The sequence below is a fragment of the Rhineura floridana genome, chromosome 6 (assembly GCF_030035675.1).
Source record: "Rhineura floridana isolate rRhiFlo1 chromosome 6, rRhiFlo1.hap2, whole genome shotgun sequence".
Classification (NCBI taxonomy): Eukaryota; Metazoa; Chordata; class Lepidosauria; order Squamata; family Rhineuridae; genus Rhineura; species Rhineura floridana.
In genome coordinates, this window is record NC_084485.1 from 91,088,898 (window position 1) to 91,112,721 (window position 23,824).

The window sequence follows — 23,824 nt, forward strand, 5'->3', positions numbered from 1 at the left end:
AGAATCCCTAAACTGCCCTTTGGGCCCAACCTCCAGTACATGCAGTCAACAAACTTGGTCTCATGGAGAGGGGGTCTGGTGAAAACCAAGGACCCCCGATAGATGACTGCCACTCCCACTCCCCGCCTACCCACCCTTGGCTGCTGTGCGTATTGGAAACCAGCTGGGCACATGGCCTCAAGCGTAGGAGCTGAGGCCTCATCCAGCCAGGTCTCCATAATACATATAGTATACAAAAATCAAACATTGACAAACATAATACTGTAATCTTCAAAAATGTGTAACAAAGACAATATATATCATAAAGAATGTTTCTGGTATGTACAAATTTTGTTCAGATGGTCCATTTCTTTTATGAAGAAAAGAGAAATATCTTTTTTGTTAGAAAAGTCCAGCCAGACACATTTCAACAATGATGTCTTTTTCAATGACTACTAATATGACTTTCAGCAAAAATTGAATATATTACGATATCCAAGGAAATTACTGATATGACTTCAACAAAAATTAAATATAATACGATATCCAAGGAAATATGATATTCACTTCTTTAGACACTGTAACTTGGTACTAGTCTTCATATTTCCTTGGATATCGTATTATATTTAATTTTTGTTGAAGTCATATCAGTAGCCATTGAAAAAGACATCATTGTCGAAACGCGTCTGGCTGGACTTTTCTAACAAAAAACACATTTCTCTTTTCTTCATAAAAGAAATGGACCATCTGAACAAAATTTGTACATACCAGAAACATTTTTTATGATGTATATTGTCTTTGTTACACATTTTTGAAGATTACAGTATTATGTTTGTCAATGTTTGATTTTTGTATACTATATCTTTTATATTCTTTTTCATTGTATTTTTTATGTGTTTTATTAAATTTACACAGAGTATTTCCATAACTATATCAACCTTAATTCTTTAGTTTTACCTCAAGTATTTGTTAAGGTTCCATTAGACTTGTCTTGATTATAGTCACTCCATAATACATACCAGGTCTGCGCCCTCATCCAGGATCATATCATGGATGAGCGTTGTCTTTTGCGCCACAGACCTGGCGTTACACAACAGCAGTTGGAGGTCGGATGGAGTCCTGCGTCCCCCAGTTATCTTCTGGTTTTGGACAGGCCCGGAACAGGGGATGGATATTATGCATCTATCCCTTGTTCCCCTCAACTGATGTGGCCTGCAACCCGCACCTCTCCAGGATCTGCCGCCTAGCTTTTTAATATCATGGCTCCCCACCCTCCCCACGGTACCCCCCTCCGGTCTGCACATGCCCCACTCCTTGTCCGCCAATCAGGCAGGCCCCCCACCCTTAAAACAACACCAAAATGCCCCAAGTCCAGCAAACTCTGCTGCTTTTTAAAGATGTTAAAGATGTTAAACGCAGCCCAGTCGCTGTCCTTATCCACAGCGTAGGGCAATTGGAGGTGCAGGTGGCATGCGGCAGGATGCTACAAGTTCAGTTGCAGCTCCCAATCGCAGATCTCAAGTTGGGCCTGAGCTGCGAATCTAGCAAGAGCAGCCTCTCTTGCTCCATGAGGTGGGGTTGGCTCGCTTGCAGCCGGTGGGCCTCTCGTCTCCTGCTGCTCCCGAGCCTCCACAACGGCTCTCTCCTGGTCTACACAGCAGCGCTATCTCCACTCATCGCTGCCTTCCCGACACGCCCAATAGCTCCTCTTTCTCATCGAGGCCGAAGCGCCTTGTTGTCCTTCTCCCGTGTCCCGCTCCTCCTCCGAAGCGGCCGGCGGAGGGCGTACTGTGCTGCGCTGATGGTACTGCGGCCCTTCCCTGCTCTTCCACCGCGGGCGAGGCCCTAAGGGCTGCAGGAGAATGAAACCTGCGATGCGGGCGGTGGTGCCGCACCTGAGCCGCGGCCCGGGCCCACCACTCCACGCCCCCAGCCAGCCGGCTCCTCCGCCCAAGCCGAAGGTGCCCCAAGGCCGCCAAGGCTGGAGGACCGCGATGGGAAGCACAGGTGGAAAGCGTCGGTGGGGCCGCCGCCGAAGCGGTACGAGCTGGGATGGGACCCTGCAGGGCTGGTATTCACCCGTTCTGTGCATCCCAGATGGCCACGGTAAACGGCGTTGTCGGTGGCAGCAGCTCCTCGTGTTCTCTTCCCTTTCTCCATCTCTCCGAAGGGCTCGAGCAGGAAAAATGAAGGCGGGACAGGAGGGCTCTTAGCAAAGGTAAGGAGCAGGCGGCGGAAGGAGTGTGCACAAAATTGTTTGTTGTAGCTCTACAAGCGGCTTAAGTCAGGCCAAAATGCCTAGACGGAACGTAAGAGTAGAATAAAACGCTGTTTTGAGCAATCTTCCGGCCAGCAAAGAGAGCTAAAAGTTATCTCATTTAGAGGCGGCAATTGTTAAAATGAGTATTGTTGTTGATGGGTGTAAAAATCAACACTTTAAAATAAGCTATGGAGCTCCTGATGTAGCGTCCTCCTACGCCACCATTTTACGCCGCAAAAATCTAAACAAAGCTAAACCAGTTCCATATCTAGGTATGGTCATACCTAACATGCAGAAGTTGCTTCTGTATATTGTAGGATCTCCCGTCAGCACCAATTTCTAACACAGGGGTAAGGGGTGTTACTGTGGAGGGAAGACTTAAATCTTTCCTATTTGCTACTGTGGTGCCAATAACAATCCTGCCCATCAAGTACCCAGGACTGACATTTTTAAAAGCTCACAATTTGATTGCTAATCACACCATTAAGATAACATGTAGTCAGGCCCTAAGAATCCCAGAAGGGGTTCCCAAGCAGACACTGATATAAAATCTAAAATTAGGTTCATAATGGAAAGAACCTTCCTTTGAATAAAAACTGCAAAATCAAAAAAAAATTCATCTACACAGAAGCTCTTGAATACGTAATGCTGCCCTTATAACATGGTGATTTCTGGCAAGTGACAAGCTACCTACAATAGAATAATCTCAGCATTTCCAGCAAGACAAATACAGCTCTTGCAAACCTGGTAAGCTTCAGCTTCAAGCATTTTGTTAGGTTTCATACATTTCTCTTCTGAGGTATTCACTGCGTTCACATCGTTTAATTCATTTTCTGAAGTGCTTGTGATTTTAAACATTATAGCCTAAACAGTTTTTTGTGATGCAACTTACACAGATGAAAAATAGGCAGGAAATTTTGGTGAGGTCTGATGAGTTTCCAGTATGTCTCTCATAAGAATATAAGAAGAGCCTGCTGGATCAGGCCAGTGGCCCATCTAGTCCAGCATCCTGTTCTCACAGTGGCCAACCAGGTGCCTGGGGGAAGCCCGCAAGCAGGACCCGAGTGCAAGAACACTCTCCCCTCCTGAGGCTTCTGGAAACTGGTTTTCAGAGCATGCTGCCTCTGACTAGGGTGGCAGAGCACAGCCATCACGTCTAGTAGCCATTGATAGCCCTGTCCTCCATGAATTTGTCTAATCTTCTTTTAAAGCCATCCAAGCTAGTGGCCATTACTGCATCTTGTGGAAGCAAATTCCATAGTTTAACTATGCGCTCAGTACAGAAGTACTTCCTTTTGTCTGTCCTGAATCTTCCAACAAAATTTGTTAAGTTTCCTATACTGAATGAAGTACCTACTGTACATTGGCTGCTCTGTGGAAGCTTTTGGAAGTGCTCTCACATGGTGATGGCACTACAAAACAGACATAATGTTCAAGAGTCATAGGACAAATGGATTGTTCTCATAACGTGGAGGGTTTCTACACCAGCCCTACATGAGATTATTTTAAATATTTTAACTACGACAACAAAATTAAGAACAAACTGAAAGAAAAGGCTTGGGGAATAAAGCAAACACCCAAATATGTTCATTGTTTGTGCCTGTCACAATGCAAAAGGGGAGTTGGTTCCAGAGAGAGGGCTCTCCCCAGAAGCTGCCTTATACAGAGGCAGACCACTGGTCCATCTACATCAGTATCTTTTACACTGACCAAAGCAGCTCTCCAGGGTTTCAGACTGGGGTCTGTGGCTGGGAGATGCTAGTGATTGAACCTGGAAACTTCTGGATGCAAAGCAGATGTTCTATCACTGAGCTACTGCCCTTCTGCTGCAGGTAGCAGCACAACCAGGAGTGTCTTGCTTGCTTACTTCAGTGGCCAGCAGGGAAGATATGGCAGGCAGCAATCCCTAAGGTAACAACTTGGTTCCAAGTTGTTTAGAGCTTTGAAAATCAACATACAAATGTTAAAATTGGCTCGGTAGCTTATTGGTAGCCAGAGCAGTGGATGATCTACATGCAAGCAAACAGCTCATAAAATGTTACAACCACTGCATGGAGCTACACCACAGAGTCACATTTTCAGCAGCTTTCACATGAAGCCAATTCTTATCCAACAGATGCCAACTTCAAATAGTGTCTTGAACAGTCAAATACAAAGCAATATTGGCCAACCTGGTGCCCTCCAGATGATGTTATACTACAACTCTAATCACACCCAGCCGGCACAATGTCTAGAGAAACTGTGATACGTACCAGATTAAATGCTCCAACTCCCAGCTTTACGCCACCTTCAAAATGGGGATGATTTTCTCCTTTAACATAGTTGGGAGAATTTATTACACTCTCCAGCTCCCTACAGAGGGAAAGATCCCATCAAAAAACAGAATGTAATAAATGTATAAAGGCAATCATGATCTAAAACTTCCAAATACATGACAATAATGGCTACTGCTTTATACCATTGACTTCATACCCATACTACAGAGGTAGTAGTAGAGCTAGCTCACATCTTTGGAATTCTCTTCCCTGGGGAGGTGTACCTGGCCACCCCATTGGTGATTTGGAAATGCATTTTTTTAAAAAATTATTCCATTCAGCTTTTTATTGATGGCTTTACTTGTCTTTATGCTAACTGTTGTTTTAATTGCTAGTTTGCTGATTTTATTTTTAGTTTCAGGTATTGTATTTATTAGAAACTGCTGAGGCTGCCTTGTTTGGGCTTTTACCCTACAAAGGCAGTATATAAATACATTAAATGTAATAAATAAATATCAACCAAAATTAATTTAGGCCAGAGTGAAGCAGAAGCACTGGAAAACACTAAACATAATAAGCAAGAACATTTGCTTTTCATGAATGGCTGGAACAGAATTGTTTTCCATTGTAAGAAAACATCTGTTAAAATGCTACATACCTGTATGTTTGATAGCTGTTTCTGACTTTGATGCTGCCTTTGATAAAGCTAACCATGTTTTCATCCTAAGGAAAATACAATATATTATGTATTGCAGCATGTAAGTAAATGAAAATCCTCTTGCTTTTGGGGGCAATGACAGAAAGTTAAACAGTTACAAAATTTAGACTGGGAAATTCTGAAGCGCTCAGTCTTTTTCTAAGACATACATATTTACTACAAATTTTAGAAGAACCCAGCTTCAAAATTTTGATTTTGTCAGCTTTGTAGTTTGTTAACACAACCATCAAAGATCTGGAAGTTCCATGGATATATTAAATATAATAATAGTAATTGTAAATCAGATTATCCCTTGACACTGAAATTTTCCATGAAGTATTCCCTTTGCTAACAAGATTCACCATCATGGGTTGCTCCCACACAACTTGTTTATGAGCATTTATCTTGAGTTGCACAAAGTTTGCAGAAGGTTTATGATGTCCACTGTTTCTGGAGTCTGCACACTCCACACAAACTCTGTAAACAGCAGACATCATAAAAACATCCTCAAACTTTGTTCCAACAAATCAGGATGAATGCTCAGTAATTGTTATCCTACACTTTCTAGTGCATTTTCTCATCACTTTCCTTATTGCAAAGAGTCTTTATTGCAAACTTCTGAGGAAGCAAGGTATTTTGTACAAAAGTGCTAAATCCACTTTATCTCTAAAACCTGAATTTGCTGATGTGCGACTGAATCCCACCTGCAAAATAGCAACTGGAAGTGGCAGAAGGAATATACAGGCACACATTAACGGACTAACACTACAGCCTTGGACATTCCCCTACTCAGGACTAAACTGAAAGAGAAGGCTAACTAGGACACTTTCAGATGCAGATTTCCCCAGAGATGACAGTGGCAAACCAGAAAGAGAAACAGGAAGTATTTAATCAGAGAAGAACCTGCTATCAGTGACTTTGTATAAAAGCTGCTGCTCTTTTATGCTGATCTCTGTCTAAGTTTGGACAACTGACAATTAGAATGGGGACCAACCTGCTTAGGTCTGCCTTGCAGGCATCCAGCAAGCCAAGCCAGCACACTGAACATCTGCCAAGGCATCAGAATCCTTAGAGAAAAGCAGGTATCTGGAACAGTGTTCAGCTGAACTGAACTTTGTAAATTGCAAACAGGCCATCCCTGTAATTGTTGAGTTTGGCTAGGACCCAGCAACAATCTCCATCTCAAATTAGATTCTGCTTTAAGACTCACCTTCATTGACTGTTACTGGCCCTTTAGGAGCAACCACATTAAATGTACGGTGGGGAACTCTGGAGAAAAAGGAAAGGGAAAACCAACTCCAGGACAGTAATGCTAGAACCAAACTAGAGAAGACACCATTCATATGATCAGCAGTTGTGTACATAGCTTTTGGAAGTGAAACTGAAGGTGTGGGGAGGGGCTTACACAGCTGAGGAGCCTGGTGTGATGGGTGGGGGGGCGGCTTTAATTTTTTGTGGCCCCAGTCTGAACAGGGGCCCTGCATCTACAGTTCACTTTTTAAAAGCCACTAAACTGCTGATTAATTCTGTCTCATCTACTTTGGTCCTTAGAGCTGCACATAAGTATAGCAATCTATGTACACTGCCAAGTTCTGAAGAGGTTTCCAACAATAAAAAGTTACATTTTCAACATATCCCTTGTTTGGAATGGAACATCCCTATAACCAGTGCTAAAGCACCTTGGACAGCTCCTTGAAAGTTCAGACTAAAACCCAGAGTGGATTCCACTCTGCCACTGCCCATAACTGAGTGAAACAGCAACAAGAATTGAAAGTTATGTTGTCCTCTTTTCCAGGAGGAAGTAGCAGCATGCTGCCTATGTGTCCTGTCTCCCAACCAAAGAAGCAGACTCAGGACTCTTAAGACTGGATTTTGCTGTGTGAAGCTTTATTCAGGAAACTGGTACAGGAACACAGCATTACACTGTAGGCATGAATCAGAATACTGGGACATCTCTCAGGATACCAAACAGTCTAGGCTTATCTCAGGAACAAGGCATTGTGGCGACAGCAAGGAGTTAATGCAACAGAGTTAAACAAGCATCACTAAAGCTTTATATCAAAGAGAGGTGAGGATTGGCTCCTATGGGTTAATTCTAAGTCTTTCTTGATTTTGCTTTAAGGCAAAAACCCCTTCTAGGAGATGAAAGCATATTCTGAAGCCATTGCTCATCTAATCTCATTGACCCTGGGGAAAGTGACTCAGACTGCCTGCTTTCACTTTGCTCTTTTAGATCTTCATTGAGTTTTAACTGTTCCATCACTAAATTTGGGCTGGGTGCCAGGTCAAATTCATCACTAGACAGCTCAGGTAAAAGGAAGAGGGGTTCTGGGCTGTTCTCAGTAATTCTACTAGCAAGCCCAGCTGCTTCTGAAGACCTTTCCTCTGTGCTGGCAACCCGCTCCCCAAGATCTGTACCCCACTCTTCATCCACACTTGTCAAACATTCTCCTTGGGGCCCATGTCACTATGGGACAAATTTGGTTAACTGGAGATTCATTCCAACATTCTACTCTTCAAGCCTGGAAAAGGGAGAATATTGAGAAACAAAGGAGACCCTGTAGCATGGTCTAGGAACACTACCCTGATGGGTTGAATGCGGCTCATAGGCCATACATTACTTGCTCTTGTACTCTTTAAAAAAACCCACTTTGCTGCAAATGCAAAGAATGGGGCAGGGTGGAGGCAATTAAGGGAGATAGTCCTTAACAATTTTAAATCCTGCTATCCTAGTCATATTTGTCAAGCATATGAGTTACCCAGGATGCTGCTGCACAGAACAATCATGTGGTCTCACTTAGAGCTGTTTTTGTTTTGTAGTAAAGGATATCAGTTTTGTTTTAATTATTAATAAAAAGATGTGGGACCAGTAGTTATCTTTCCCAAAAGTACAAAAATGAAACAGAAAACAAAGATGCCAAAGTTATTATTTCATAAGAAACATCTGATAGTTTTGATCAGGCATTTCACATAGTATTTGTGCAGTATCTGTTCCATAGCTCCAACATGTGTCTCACTCTGCTCCCCACCACAACATTATCTTACAAAGAGTGACAGGAAGCCTCAAGATTCAAAGACGCCTTTAAAAAAAGAGGTTAAGTGGGATTTTCTTTTTTAAAAAATAGTCCTCTCCATTAAGCTAACCCACTTACAAAAATCCTGATAACTAAAACATGGAACTCCCTTTAATTTATGACTAGTTGCCCATGTGTGTAAAATAAAATGGAGGGGGGAAAGCCCAAGCCAGCAAATCAAGCTGTACACATCAGTGCTAATGTTGAGCTTTACTGAGGTATCCAGCCCTTCCTCTCTCTTATATTGGACAATATGAGATTCTGAGAATCAGAAAGCTTTAGTTATTACTCTCTACCCATTGTCTACATCTGAAAAAAGGGCCACTAGGCTGAAAATAATAATAGAAATATCAAGAATATTGTACCAGCTGCAGTACTCTTCCACTCAATTACAGAATAATGTATTTATCCCCATAGTATGAACTGGAAGCACCCTGACGTCCTAATCAAACTTGCTTACTGTCTCACGGTAGATCAAATGACATGTTATGCAAAATGCATAATGGCATAGCTTCACTGGGGAAGGGAAGAAGAAAGATTCTCGTCAAAATCACAACTGAGGAGGAAAGGCTTAAATCCCCCCTCCCTATGCACTGTGGTCTCAATGACCAAGGCCTTACTGTAATAAATGGAGTCCTTGCATGTGGCTGTTTTCACCACAGTGTTCCAAAAACAAATAGCCTTACCTGTAGGAATGTAAGAGCAGCTCTCTGAAGCAAGCATTCAGCATAGCAAATTTCTGCATGAATTTCCTCTTTGGGAGAAAAAAGGAAACAAATATTAAGTGGACAAGAAAGGATCCACCACGAAAAGGAACAATGTCACAACAATGGTCCTACGTAAATTTACAATAAATTACAAGCAACATCTGGTTGTAAATTATCTTGACACTTGTTTTTTTTAAATATCAAAAATAAAGACCATTTTTCAATAAATCTGTCTGGTTGATTAACTTGTAATTCCTTATAATATGTAAATCTAATCATTACCACAATAGACCATATTTTCTCAGTCCATTCTATAAAGGAAGGCACAGTTCTTTTGCAGTTTTTAGCCATGATTATTTTTGCTGCTGTAAATAAATTTATTGCTATCTCTAAAGGAATAGGAAAGAATGCTTTTTTCTGTTTATTTTTTACCTTCAGTTAATTGATTGTGTCTGTGCACTAAGTTGCTGAAGGAATCTGCTACAGTGGATTTCTTCCGAAACCTACATAAAAATGAGATAGGATGGAAATTCAGAACATGTTTGCTAAACTCTTTAGTCATCATGCCCTACAAAAACTAAGCTGATCAATGAAGTCCTATGCATGTTTTCTCAAAAGCAAGTCCCACTGTGTTACAGTGGGATTTTACTCACTCCAGGTGTAAATATACATAGGAATGGAGCCTAAGAACTTCCAAACTGCATTTGCACACATGCTCCAGAACCTTTGCCATTTTGTTTTCAGTGCTTCTCTTCTCCTTTGGATTTTTAATTTATTACTCTGTAAAATGCTATGTAAAATTAAGCAGAATATTATGTGTTTATGATCAAAGTGAATTAGAAGGGCTGTAGGTATAATTAAAAGATTTCATATACTATTTTCAATTGTCTTTTACATTACTATAGTACAGTAAATTGTGCCAGCAAATTCTGAAGTGTTAAAATGCTGACTAACAAGGCTTAGGGCATAATGCCTTTATGGTCACTTCACACATTTTCTGACAAAGACATTAATCTGTGCTGGAAACAGTGTTACTCTGTAACATATGTAGTGTCTAGGGATGGAAGCATCTGTTGATATTCTCTCAGTTTCTCATTTTTCCAGTCTTAAATGCAGATCTCCACATTTGTGCAGCAATTTGCAAACTTTACAAAAAAATATTAATGCAAATTCTTCAGCATTTTAGAGCAAATTTCTCTTAACACATATTTGCTTGCAGGTTTTGATTAATGTACATATTTTTACAAGCAATGTTTCCTAATATAATGCATTTTTGTATGTTTTCACTAATATATTCATCTTTATGCACACATTCCCCTAATATGTATGTTTTTGTAAATATTTTGGGGTGAAAAACTGCACTTCAAAATTTGGATAAGTTTTCATTCTCATATTGTTCCAGAAAGTGCAAATTTGATAGATGCAGCTTTAAATGAGAACTGAACTGAATTTCTCCCCCATCGCTAATAGTGTCACAATTGACATTTTGGCCGCATGACAATGAATAAAAATTTCCCAAATGGTTTATATGTGGCCATATATAGATGGTAATGCATGTAAAATTACACCTTTTGACTTTAAACAAGATGCAGCAATCTGAATGGCTATGATTGTATTTACACATGGTAGAATCCAACTGTCAATGCAACACTTAGTGGCAGAATCACCACCAAAAATCATTGGTGTAATTTCCCCCCCTAAAGCATGTTTCTCCATTCTATTGTAAAACTGTAAAAGTTATCCTATGCTTCTCTGTGGAATCACATTGGTTGTCTAGAATAGTTTTCTCTGCTTACTTCTGACATATGGCTTGAGCTTCTTTCATTGTATTTCCAGCATTCAGTATGTCCCGAGAGTCAAAGGTCATCATGGCTTGCATTTCCAATATGGTGGCATAAGTCAATGCATGATACATACTGTCGTTTGTTCTGTGGGAAAGAAGTCGGGGAGATACACATAGAAGGCACAATAAGAAATAAAAGGAATGAAAATAAGAAAGATGGCATTGAAGTCAGAAGACCAATTTTGGGGAAAAGGGGGGAGTTAGAAGCAGCAGTACCTAGAATAGCAGGATGACCCTTATTTTAAAAGCAGGGTTGGAAAACCTTTCAGGTTGATGGCCATGTTCTCTCTTGGGCAACCTTCTATGGAACAGATGACAGTAATGGGCAGAGACAGAGACAAAAGGGGCAGAGCAACAGATGTGACCCTTCTCGTTGTATAGTAGGGTACATTCCAGCCAGGCAAAAGCTAGGTTTCCATGCACACATATCCATTCAGGCACGCAAGAGTTATCACCACAGTTCAAAGATGCATTCCAGCTAAGCAAAAGCATTCAAGCAGGTTGCAGAGCAAGACATGATGGGCATGGCCTAGGGAGAATCTTGATGGCTGGACAGAGAAGTCTAAGGGCCACATTCAGTCCACAGACTAGAGGTTGCTCTCCCCTTAAAGGACTGAACCTTGTTCTTGAACTTCACAGTGCCATTCACAACACAACAGCTCCTCTTATTAGCACAGAATAGGCACCACAGTATTGCTGTGTCCTGCTTCTTAAATTTCAATCCAACAATCCTATAAGGATCAAAGGAATCAGAGAGGGAGAGATATAACGAGGGCCAAGATGTTATAGAAGTGCTTTTTAGAGGCACCATGGTGGTACATAGTCTTGGTTCCTTGTAATATGTTTGAAAAGAAAACAGCTGTGTCTACACATTCTGTGACACACGCTGAAAGGCTAACTCCTTCAGTAAAAATCTTGGCACAAAAAATGGAATCTGCAATATGAAGATCCGTTACTGTAACGTGTGCTTACCTCGGAAGTACTGAGGAAACCAGGCTTAAATTGTACTAAGGTTGTGTCTGATCTGCAGGATTTCCTGGTTATATTTTTGTTAGATTTGGTTTGCAATGCTTACAGCATGATCTCCTTTTTTCATCCACTCCTATGGGGTTTCTTACCCCCCTCCCCAATATTTCACCATGTGTGGATGATGGTACTGACTCAAGAAGACTAGCCTAAGGAATGTTTTTCAGGAATGGCTCATCTATTATGCTCCTAGGTCATTAAATAACTTGCAAGGTTTGCACAATTGACTGCACTGGTATATGGTCACCTAGATATTTGTACCACTTTGAGAACTGAGAAAAATTAGGAGGAGAAAGCAACAGAGACTGGGTTACCAGTCAGACAGCATATGCTCACTCCAGTCTGTTTTCTTTCCTCTGATACATCTTGAATGGTCCTATGGGGAACCCTTTGGTTTTGACTGTTACTGCTATCTCCTGTCCATATATCCTCTCTTATTTATGGATCTTCTTTTCTCCAATCAGGCATCTTCTTCAAGCAAATTCAAATCCAGAAGATGTAGCTCCTCCAATTTATGCCAAGACAAACAGGCACGTCTCATCTCTTCCCTATTCCACTCCTTACCATTAAAACAACAGTTTGTCAGGCTGGAGACCTTGCAGTCTGCAAAGCCTCATTCAATGTAGAAGCCAATAGTGGGGTAAGCCGTTAATTAAATGACAGTCTCCAAAGTAAGGAAAGGAAGAGCTATTACTCAACCTTTAATTACGCTAGATAAACTACAGAAAATATTCTGTGGGGAGCAATCTGCACAGGAAGAGAAGAGAGGGATTTGTGTGACTCAAATAGATTTTATTTATACATTAAACTAGAGATAATCACAGTCATTCCATAAGATAATTTCCCTTGTAGCTGCAAGTCTTCCCATCTCACATTTATGGCACTATAAAATCAGCTTACTTATAAATACAACCATTTAATGGATGGACTTCTGTAACATATTTGTACAGATAATTGGTGTGTTACATGCCACAGGGCAATAAACAAACTGTGTTCTCAGTGGTAGAGAAGCCATGAACTTTACATCTTCTCTAATCTGTTCTTACAGTTTACAGCAGAGTTTCCCAAAGTGGTCAATACTGATCACCTGAGGTCCATGAGACTGTGCAAGGAGTGAGTAAAGATGTGGGATGGAAAAGAAGTTTATGAGGTGCAGTGCAAAAAGTTTAGTTAGTAGCTATGAGCCTGAGAAATAAAGGGCATTGATATATACTGAGTGCACCTTCTTTGCCATTGAAAAACCTTTGTATTTAATAAGATGATTTCACAATATAACAGTAATCTCAGACAATGCTGCTTTGATGCTAAAACAATTGTATACAGGTAGCATTATTATTTTCTCTTGTTCTACTTCCTTATTTTTTACATTTTATGATTCCTAGTGATGATGATTGATTATTATATATTGGTATTTCTTGAATTTATTTCATTTATATACCTAAGAACTTGGGTTGGAGTCAACATCAACTTTAGAAACTCATGAAGGGGTCAGTGCACTCAGAGGTTTGGGAAACCCTGGTTTACAATGACCTTTGAGCGAGATAAAAGCCTTATTTTCTTTCTTTCTTTGTTTCCATCATTTGTATTCCTGTGTTGCTCCTACATCGTATATATTTCTTAAGCATTTTCTATAGAGTTTAATGACAAACACAAAAGGCCAACAAATATCATCATACTTTCTTGTTCTTGCATTCAAGACAGGCATCACATAATGCACAGATGCAACCTCCCAATTCAATTTACAAAGGTAAGATAAAAAACTTCAAAATGACATTGTGTGTTATAGCCTTGGTCTTTCAACAAAAAGCTAGCAATGATGTTCTCAGTCAGCACTGGCAGGCACTCACATCAGTTACCTTCAAAACCACCAGGAACTGCAGCTTTTTATTCCAGTTCATATCAAAACAAAGAAATCAGAATTTCAGAAGCCTAATAACCAGAGGCCACATTTAATCTACAGTATGTGGACTTAAATACACACAGTCTGAAATGTAAATACTGCAGCCATACTCTGCCTGGAAATCTAAAGATGGAAAAAGCTGTACTGACCCAATCACCACCACCACATGTCATGCAGCTTTCAAAAGCCACAGAGGCTCTGCAAGGACAAAAATGTTGAAATGGAGTAAGATTGCCAATGATATCAGAAGCCACTCCATAATTTTCACCAAGCCCTCTACACTCATTCAGCTTGCTCCTTGAAGCCTGAATATGTTTATTTTTTTCTTTTTTGCAGCTTATGGTTATAAATAGTATTGTTGTGCGCATCTCAGTCTCCAAGCGGTGTGAGACTTCCACTGGTTCCTGTGCTTATCCAGGGTTTGGTTCCCTTGGAATAAAGGTCAGCAAAGACTGTGGTGTCTTTATGATATATGGCTTATTGACAAATATACATACACAACCTGAGTTGTGGAGGGGCTCACAGCATTAACATGCTGTTTACATGTTGTAACCTGGAGCAACATGTGCAACATGGAGGGGCTCACAGCATTAACATTCCAACAGATCTTGTTTCCCCATTAGGATTCCAGGGGAGTCCCCAAAACCATGGCTCAGGGTTCAGCACAGAGTGCGAGGTGAGCCTCTGTATGTCTTTCCAGCTTCACCTCAGATTAACATACAATCTACCTCCTGCCCCAGCCAGGTGAAAAGGGGGAGGGCTACCCTCATTGCTATGGCAATACATCTTTTCTTGGCTAAATCCTTACACATGTTAATGGGGTTACTTGATAGACCCATTAACCTAACAGAGACACTGGCTTGGTCATTACAGCAGATTATTTCTACTGCAGATCCCAACTTCCAAATACAGGATTACAGGTCTGAAGGGAACCCACAGAAATTATCCATCCCAATCCCACAATCCTATAACATCATAATTTAAGACACTTTGTTTCCTCATAGGTAAGGTGGTATCTGGAGCGGTAACATTTTGGCACATGGGACAATTTTGTCAAAGAAAAGAGACCTGCTAATTTTATACAATATGGTAATAGCTTTCTTCATAACTCACCAGGGAGCTCCTGGCACAGCTCCTTTCCTTCCCCACAAGGATGCAGTCTTATTGACACCACCACACAAACTAAATAACAATCACCAACCTAAACATATTGCTGGTACTTTTGCTTAATTGCTTTTGAAACAAAGCTAGTGTGTCAACAGTTATTTCGGTGGCTTTACAACAACGGTACTTAGCATAAGAGCTGCAGTAGCATCAAAGATAAATTCTCGCCTTCTGTCAGATCATGTAAGACAGTAAGTGTTTTCCACTAGGAGAAGGGAAGAGTGCGTGTTTATAGACCATGAAAACCCATTTAGATTCACAGGACATTGAAAGTCAATGAGGAGGAACAGATGTCTCTCAAAGAAAATATTGTATATTATTATACGCCTGCCCCAGTTCTACCACCATTCCCTCGACACAAGGCATGTGTCAATAATAAAGCTCATTTGCAGTTAAATTAAGCTCTCTGTTTCTCCATTAGACTCTCTGGGACCATCGCTCTGTATTAGAAGACAAAAAAGGGGATGACTGGCTCTCCAAGTTAAGGTAGTTTTGCAATGAGAAATAACTTCACATATAAGGTACAAGGCTATCAAAGCATCTCATTAAACCAATTCAACAGTGCCTCATCCAAGCAATGATCTAAACCATCTTCAATAAACTGTAAAACAGAGCAACATTTATAAATGCAGGCTGGGGCTCCCATCACTTTTGCAGGTTGTCCCCACCCCCACACATACGTTTTCTATATTTAAAGAATTTGAAAGGTTTAAATAAATGCCAATTTCCACAGTAGTTTAACGAAAACAGTGATAACCCAGGTTGTTGTTTTCAAAATGTCTTCCCACTGTACATTTAACCATTGCCTGAGTCTTCAGGGAAAAGCAGGATGTAAATACAGGTAAATCAATAGGTCGTGCACAAAAGGAAGAAAGGCCACTGTTTAGTAGTCGGGCATAAGTGTTGCATGTTGCCCAGGTACAATGTTGTCCTCATGTTAGATTAAGGATGGACAAAAGGTGACAAGGTTGAGCACTTGCCAAGACCTCAAGACCAGCAGAGGACCCACTGCTCTAACAGTATTTCCATTTCTAGTTTGCACAGAGTATCCAAGAAGAATGGATACAGTTTAAGAGAATTCTCAGTTTGCATGTCCCACCCCTTCCAGGTTAGCACCATATATGTATTCGCATCTTGGAGCTGCTGTTTCCTTCTCTATCTACCTCCGCCCCGCCCCCTGCTGCTGCTGCTGCTGCTGCTAGAAAGAAATCAGATGTCCAGAGCTTAGCCAAAAGGCTATGGCTGGCTCTGCTAAATGTAGCAACATTCTGATTTGATAAAAGGCACCTCTTTATTCATACATATTGAGTGTATCGTATTCCATTCTGAATGCAGCCACAACAGGAAATTTAGTACAAGTGAGGAAGTGCATACCAGCAATACAAATGGAAAACAGCAAAACAAGAGCTAAATAGTACTAGATATTATTGTTGCCCCACAATCATGCAAATAGCTACTTGTATCTATTTCAGTCATCTATGTAATTTCCCTATCAGATCCCTGCCTAGAACAATTTCAATACAACGAGATTAGATGATCTCAAAACACAAAAAGGGTGCCACTAATTTTCCATGGCTACTATACACAATGCAGTCAATGAATGAATGAATATTGGGCTGGACCAGAATCTAAGCCTTATTTGAGTTTCCAGTTCCAAAAATATTAGCTCTCTGAGGAGAAACTTTCCTTTCCCTCTCCAATTTGTGGTGAGACAAAAAGCAAAAGTAAAATTCCAAAATCCAAAGTAGGACCATATATTTATTAGGTCAACCAAATTGTCACAAAATAGTGTACAAGCACTGGTGTTCCCCAGAACTCATCAGGCTGGACGTTAAGCAAAGAGGGTAAGGGGGAAGGAGAGAGAGATAAAAAGCTAGATAACATCGAACAATAATGTTCAATTATGCCTTTCTCAGTAAAGTTATTCATAGCAACTAAGCATAATTTAGGAGGGAAAGCCCTGGTCACCTTGAAGCAGCAGTTGCATATTAAAATCAGAATCACTCATCGTTTAGTTAGAAAAAGTCAACAGCATACCAGCATTGCAAGAGTACTGCAACGTGCAATCAATGACTTGCAATTGATCCCAGTCACCTAAAAACAAGTATTTTTCCCTTTACAGAAGTAGCCATCTCACCAAATCTGACAAAGGGGAAACATGTTTTTCCTAGCTGCTCTAATTAAAGGAGGTTACCAACCATGGGTTCTTCCACACTAGATGTTTAGAATAAATTTTTTTTTGGAGAATAATTTCATGCTGTATTTATTCACTTTTTATAAGGCATCTACATGACATTGTCATAACATCAGAGGAGATACATCTCTTTTCAGACTGCAAGAAACAACAATTTTTAAAATTAACGCAACAGCCCCTGCAAGCCATAGTTTGGTTCACTGTGTCATGTGAACCAAGGGATTTCAAAGGATCTTTAAACACAGTTTACTTTTGCATAGATACTAGTCAATTGTGGGAGTACTTTACAACTATCATGCTTGAGTGACAAACATGTAATCATATGAATAATCACCTAGGCTGGTGGTACGTTGCATTCCTGGTTGGATACAACATCAACATGTCTGGAACTAAATTACAAGCTTTTTAAATCAGAAACTAAGCAGTAATATTTGGGGTTTATTCAATTACTATTCATTTCAGAATTTAAAATTATTCTTTGAGATCCAAAATCAGATTCCTATGTTCCTTTGAAAAGAGGCTTTAGTTGTTGTTTTTAAATAGACAGTTGTAAGAAGTTAATTGACTTTAGCACCATAGCTTGGAAAAAGTTATCTTCTTCCATTCAGTACATACAGTAACAATAACTAGGAAAAGAACAAACTAGCTTACTTAGCTTGTAGAGAAACAAGGGCATCTTGGAACTTGTTATTTAGAAAAAGATCCACAGCTGCCATACATTCACTGAGGGCAGCATTCAAGTCCTGTGTAGATGATCTGGAAAAGAGAAAGACGTTAATGCTAACTTCTCTACTTCTGATGTAACATGCAAAAGAAAAGTCCCTCCTCTCAAGGTCAGTAGGTTAACCATTGGCACAGTTTTCTTACAGTGCAATCTTATACATGTCTACTCAGAAGTAAGATTGAGTTCAATAGATCTTACTCCCAGGTAAGCATGCATAGGATTGCACCCTTAGGGCAGGTGTATCATTTTTCACTCATGCATCTACAAGTGGGACCAGCAACAAAATGCACCAGAGTATCCTCACACCCTGTGAGTGCTCCTGTTTAGACCTCCAGTTGGCCTGGAAATGGAATACTGTAGTGCTGTTCCAGCTGCGGGAAGGATGGGGAGAGAGACAGTTTTTAAGCTGACATCCCAACATTCCATTCTCAAATGCTCTCAACCATACACCAAGTTGAAAGACTCACTCAGTCTGCCCAACCTCTGATTCTTTTAAACAGGTGTCACTGATGTGGCACCTGCAGGCACAGCATACCCACCAGTACCTCCTCTGGTGCCCACAAAAGGTCTCAGTAAATATCCCCTCAAAAATCCACAGTACACAGGAGACTGTATGCCGTTCCTGTTTTCACTGGCTTAGCCTCTCCTACCTTGAACATGCCCCTTAAAACATGCCCACATTTCATGCCCTTTCTTCCATCTGAGCTGAACAGAGGAGAGATGCAAAGAGCTTCTGTCTGTGAGCAAGCACAGATGTGGAGGTGGAGGTTCCCTTTTCCCTACTGATGCTTATGGGGGGGAACATGTCTGCACCATTTTGTGGTCCTGTTTTTGCTGCTCTTTTACATGTGGCAGCCATTTTGCCATGCCTCCACGGCAGCCATTTTGTGTAATGCTATACAAAAGAATGCTCCCCTCTCTCTCCCTTGTCATTGCTTATACCCACAGAGAGAAAAGTGAACAGGAAGTGACAGAAAGGAGAAGGGGAGCAGGGCCAGGGGCTCTAGTGGATGACAATGGGTTCCCAGCTAGAATTTGGGCCTTGGCAGGTATTCAACGGTGTACATTTGATGCCAATCCTGTACATACAGGGCATAAAATGTTATGTATTTCTGCCAAGATTACTGGGGCATCTTCTCAACCAGTTGTCATTACTGGGCCACAGACAGATATGAATCAGGCTCTTTACTGAGCCCCTGTTATGTATAAGAAAAGGCAGTCATGGCAAAAGAATGAGTTCACGCCCCTCCCCCAAGGAGCTAAGAGCTGGCCCTAGAGTACAAACCAAAGGAAAATGCCTGAAAATCCATGGGTATAAGAGTCAGAATCTTGTACCAGGAAGATAGAGGAGGGAGACTGGAAAGACAGAAGGAAATGCAGTGGGAATGCAAATAGTGAAGAGACACAATCCAAAGGGCTTGAGAGAGCAGAAGAGTCACAAGGGTAACACGATTATCAAGGATCCAGGATCAGCAAAAATATATATCCTTCAAAGTAGGGGTTCTCTTCAGAGAATCTCCTGTAAGTCTTGTCTCCATCTTAGAATCATTCAGTAAGAATTGCTCCTAATGCCAAAGTCCCAAGTTCAAGACTGGTTTTGTCCAGACAACTGTTGCTTGACCACCTTTATTTATAATCTACTTTTCAACTAAGTCTCCAAAACAGCTAAAACTAAACACAACATAAAATCATGTAAAAACACATACCAAAATTTAAAAACACCTGATAAGAACCAATAGCAACATCAGGCTGGTCTGGAATCTAAAAGCTAATAAAGAAGCAAGCACTGTGAACATCCCATGAGAGGCAGTTTCACAGATGGGCCTGGTTTACACGTCACTTTCAAACCATAGTTAAAATTTTAAATTCAACTGTTTAAAATTAAAGTGCACTGTGCTTCTCCCTTTCCCATACAGAGGAAACAAACCAGAGGCTGGCTGGCTTTTACATGCAACCCAGAGCTTGTGGGTTCATTTCTCTTCTAACAAACCACAACTGCAAGCTACAAACAAATCTTGGCTCACTTTGTTTTAATCAGTCCGCCCCTAGCCTGCTCTCATCACATTAAATAACCTCTTCAACATTAAATAACCTCTTCAAACATATAGCAAGAAATTAATGTTTATCTGTAGGATTATTTTTAAGTGCAATTAACATGAAACATAATTAACTTATGGGGAAGGGCCTTAGCTCAATGGCAGAGCACCAGCTTTGCGTGCAGAAGATCCCAGAGTCAATGCCAGCACTAAGCTAGATGGAGCAAGGTCTGACTTGGTAATGTACCTTTCTGTGTACTGTATCTGATCAATGCCGGGCCATTTTACAAAAGATAAAAACTTCAAATACAGAACAACGTCTTTAAAACAGGGAAAAAACAAAACAAAAGCTTTAGAGTGACATTTCTAAGCACAATTCAGATCTCTGAGCCATATCAAGTTCTGTCTGAAGGGGTGGGGGACAGAACTGCACTAAATGCATTACACATCTTCTGTAATAGGCTGTCAGAAGCTGAGCACTGTTTAATTAAGGAAAAGAATTAAGAGCAGCACTAGTCCACCATTTTTATATTATACAGAAAATGTGAAATAAAGTTTTAAGCTACTAAAACTTACAACAAAAAAAACCCTTTATATATACCTGCTTCAGAGGTTGCACAGTTTGCCTAGTATTCTCTACCAAACATATATATTGGCTTTGCAGGAGAGACAAATGAAAATATCCATATTCTTATCCTTACCCTTCCAATATGTCCCTGGGGTCTTTTGACATTGTTACCTTGGGCACAACCAGCAGTTTCAAGCAACAGAGTCACACAGAAAGAGAACGCAGACAAGTCAAAAGCAATCACCACAACCTCTTCTCACAATTCTTAATTCATAGACTGGCCATTTTTAAAAAGTGTTTAGAGAGTCTCAGAGATTCAGCTTTAATCTCTTTTGAGCCAATAGTTTGGGAAGCAAAGCGATCTCAGATGTCAGAGAGACTGAGGAGAAAGGGGCTCCCTTATTCATATGTGGTAAGAATGCGCCTCAGTTAAAAGGTTTCGGGCTCATGTGTTCTCCACATTATCAGAAATCACAGGTCAGTCTCTTGACTCCGATCCAACTCTTGCTCTTCTGTCATTTGAAAGCAATCGTAATCCAGAGGTACACTTTAGAGAGCTGCTGCTGGTGCTGCTGGCAGCAGCACACATAGAAATGGTGCTGTATTGGAAATGAAAAGATGGTCTCTCCCACTCTGGGTGGTTGACCATGGTCTGCTCAATTGCACTTTCAGAGTGACTAACGCAGCATGCATGGGAGGCACATCCAAGAGGGATCACTTTGCTACAATATGGCTTCCGTTTCTCAGTTTTGTTTACAAGAATCAAGGAGTGGGCCCTCCAGTATCTCATGTTTCTCTTTGGAGAGGTGCACCTTAATTAGTTATGCTTTCTTTCTCATACTTTAACGACTTCTGACAATTTGTTTGTAGGCAGTACACAAATTTGCTATTGCTAATGTTTTGCTACTGTATCTCTGTTGTATTTATGTTGTTTGTTATGACATATACAATAAAAATATCCCCCTTGCTGTTGCAGCAGCAACATGTAGTGCCAGGAAGGTCAATGCACTTCAAATTCATTGCCATGTTGTGGTGAGTGCTGTGACAAAGGTGAGGGGGGGACTGTTGGTATGCAGCTCCCCAATATGGACAGAGGTCTGACAATATATAGCCCCTCCCCCAATATAGCTTGTAGCAGTCTGGCAGTACAAAGCAATGATTCTATGGCGTTAGCTGCTATGGGTTAAAGTAGGAAGAATTATGATGGAAACCCAAGTGGCTCAGCTCCATCTGCCCTTTGTATCCAGCTTTCCTCCAAGAACACAGGCAAGGCATGAAGTGAAACACAGACCATAAATACATCTCTCCTATATCCCTAGCTAGGTGGAGCTAATCTATAGTACTCATTTTTGTTTAACCAGACTTGTGATATGCATTTTCTTGTAGAGGGCAGGTCACACTATGGGCAAGGCTTTGGGCTTAGCCCAAGAAAAAAATCAGAGTTCAAATCCTTGATCACCCACAGCTTTTCAGAGAGGTCTTGGATAAGTCACACATTCTCAGACTTTAGCTTCCCATATGTAAAATGAAACCAGCAATGATTCTTGGGAGTCAGATCTGGAAACCCTAAAATGGGCACCTGCCAGGCAGGGGAGCAGGCTGCAGTTTATGTGCCATTGGAGAGCATACTGCTAATTGTCATTTGTTTCACATAAAGTTTTCAAGAGTGGTAGAAATTATGGACTCCAGCTGATTTGTGCAACATGAGTTTAAAGGGTACAAATGGGAATGTGAACTGGAGTGAATAATTACGGATAAAACTCCAGGTTCACTTGCGAAAGCCAACCAAAAGTGAACTCAACACTATGAGTCGGCTTAGACACAGTCTCCTACATTTGAGGGTATAGGCCCTGGTTTTGTCATTGTGTTCCCCACTGTCCCTACAATATATCTTACGATTGTGACATAAGCACAGCGATGAGTCTCATGTGCTCTCATACCAGGGTATCACGAACAACCTATCTTAAACTGTTCATTTTTTCAGGATCACTGTTTGCTTTTCCATATTTCTCATGCTCCCCATGTAATTTCATTATCTTTCTGTCCTCTCTTGGCAGTACCTGATCCAAAAGCAGTGGGCCCTAAAATGCTATCAGCATAATTTCATCATTAAATTAAGACATTAGTAGACAGAAGCAGCAACCCCTGCAGTGCACCAGCAGGACTCGCTTCCCTCCAGCAGCTGAGTGAGCTAAAAACTACAAAGCATTCTGTATGCTGAAAGGTTATCTTGAAATAATAAAATGCAAACAACAGCATCTCTCCATTTGTAACCAAACTTTGCTTGTTCACTTCTAAAATTATTTCACTGATATGGTCACATTCACACCAAATGTATCAGAAAATTATTTTTGCAAGTTCTGACTGTCTCACTTTTTTGGAATTTCAAACATGAACACAGGTCCTTCTTTCAACTACTATAGCAGCTGATAACTCAGAAAAACAGCTATTAACATTTGGCCATTGATAATTTTCACCACAGCATCAAGTATTTATTTGACTGCTTTATTTCAGAGTATATACCCTGCCCTTCCTCCAGATCGGATCTCGGGGCAGCTTACAACACAACATACAGTACAAACAGGGCTGGCTCCAGGCATGTGGGGGCCCTTGGGCATCAGCTTGCCCTGGCCCCCCGGTGGGTGTGTGGGTGTGTGCCCGCACGCCCCCCCACGGCCCCCTACTTGTCTAGTCTTTACCATTGCCCTTAATGAAGATGGCAGCCGCGGTTTCCCTAAGGGGAATGAAGCCTCCACCGCCATCTTTGTTGATGGCACACACGCGCACATCTCTGCCATCAACTAAGATGGCAGCAGCAGCTTCAGTACCTTAGGGAAGCTGCGGCCGCCATCTTCATTAACGGCAATGCTAAGAAGCCGGCTGACAGTTAAGTGGGGGGCGTGGGGGGGCACGGATTGCAGAAGGGGAGCGGAGGGCCCCTCAGGGGCTCCTGTAGCTCCGGGCCCTCGTGCCGGTGCCCAACCTGGCCACCCTTTAGAACCGGCCCTGAGTACAAACAATATAAAATACATCTAACAAAGCAAAATCATATATCTATTCTAAAAACAGCAACACTAAATCTCAACTCCCAACAGATTCCAAAGGCCTTTGTCTTAAAACAGGTAACATGAAGGATTGTTATATCTCAGTCAGGAACAAGTTCCATAAATGTGGCACCATCACCTCAAATGTCCTGTCTTGCAACACTTTTTTGCCCACTGCAAAAAAGTTGGCAGGTATTAGGAAAGTATTACTTGATAGAAATCTGGGCCTGTTAGGGTTTTATAGACAAATGTCAGCATATTGAATTGGCCTGGAAGGTGACCGGCAGCCAGTGTAGTACCTTCAGGATTGGACTGATATGCTGTGGCGTACCTAGCATAGGTTTTGGTTTAGG

The 23,824-nt window shown here is 41.1% G+C and overlaps 1 protein-coding gene across 5 annotated transcripts in view; it reads right to left on the reverse strand.

Annotated features, from left to right (window-relative positions):
• TTC39A (tetratricopeptide repeat domain 39A) overlaps positions 1-23,824 on the reverse strand; it is a 95,318-nt gene that overhangs the window by 60,216 nt on the left and 11,278 nt on the right. For 4 of the 5 annotated variants that reach the window (XM_061632955.1, XM_061632951.1, XM_061632953.1 and 1 more), the window contains exons 2-7: positions 17,751-17,855; positions 10,769-10,900; positions 9,405-9,475; positions 8,952-9,019; positions 5,153-5,217; positions 4,492-4,591 (exon numbers count right to left, since the gene is read on the reverse strand). In XM_061632955.1, coding sequence (XP_061488939.1) covers positions 4,492-4,591; positions 5,153-5,217; positions 8,952-9,019; positions 9,405-9,475; positions 10,769-10,900; positions 17,751-17,855 — 541 coding nt within the window. The remainder of the gene's footprint in view (positions 1-4,491; positions 4,592-5,152; positions 5,218-8,951; positions 9,020-9,404; positions 9,476-10,768; positions 10,901-17,750; positions 17,856-23,824) is intronic. The other variant, XM_061632952.1, reaches the window with a different exon arrangement.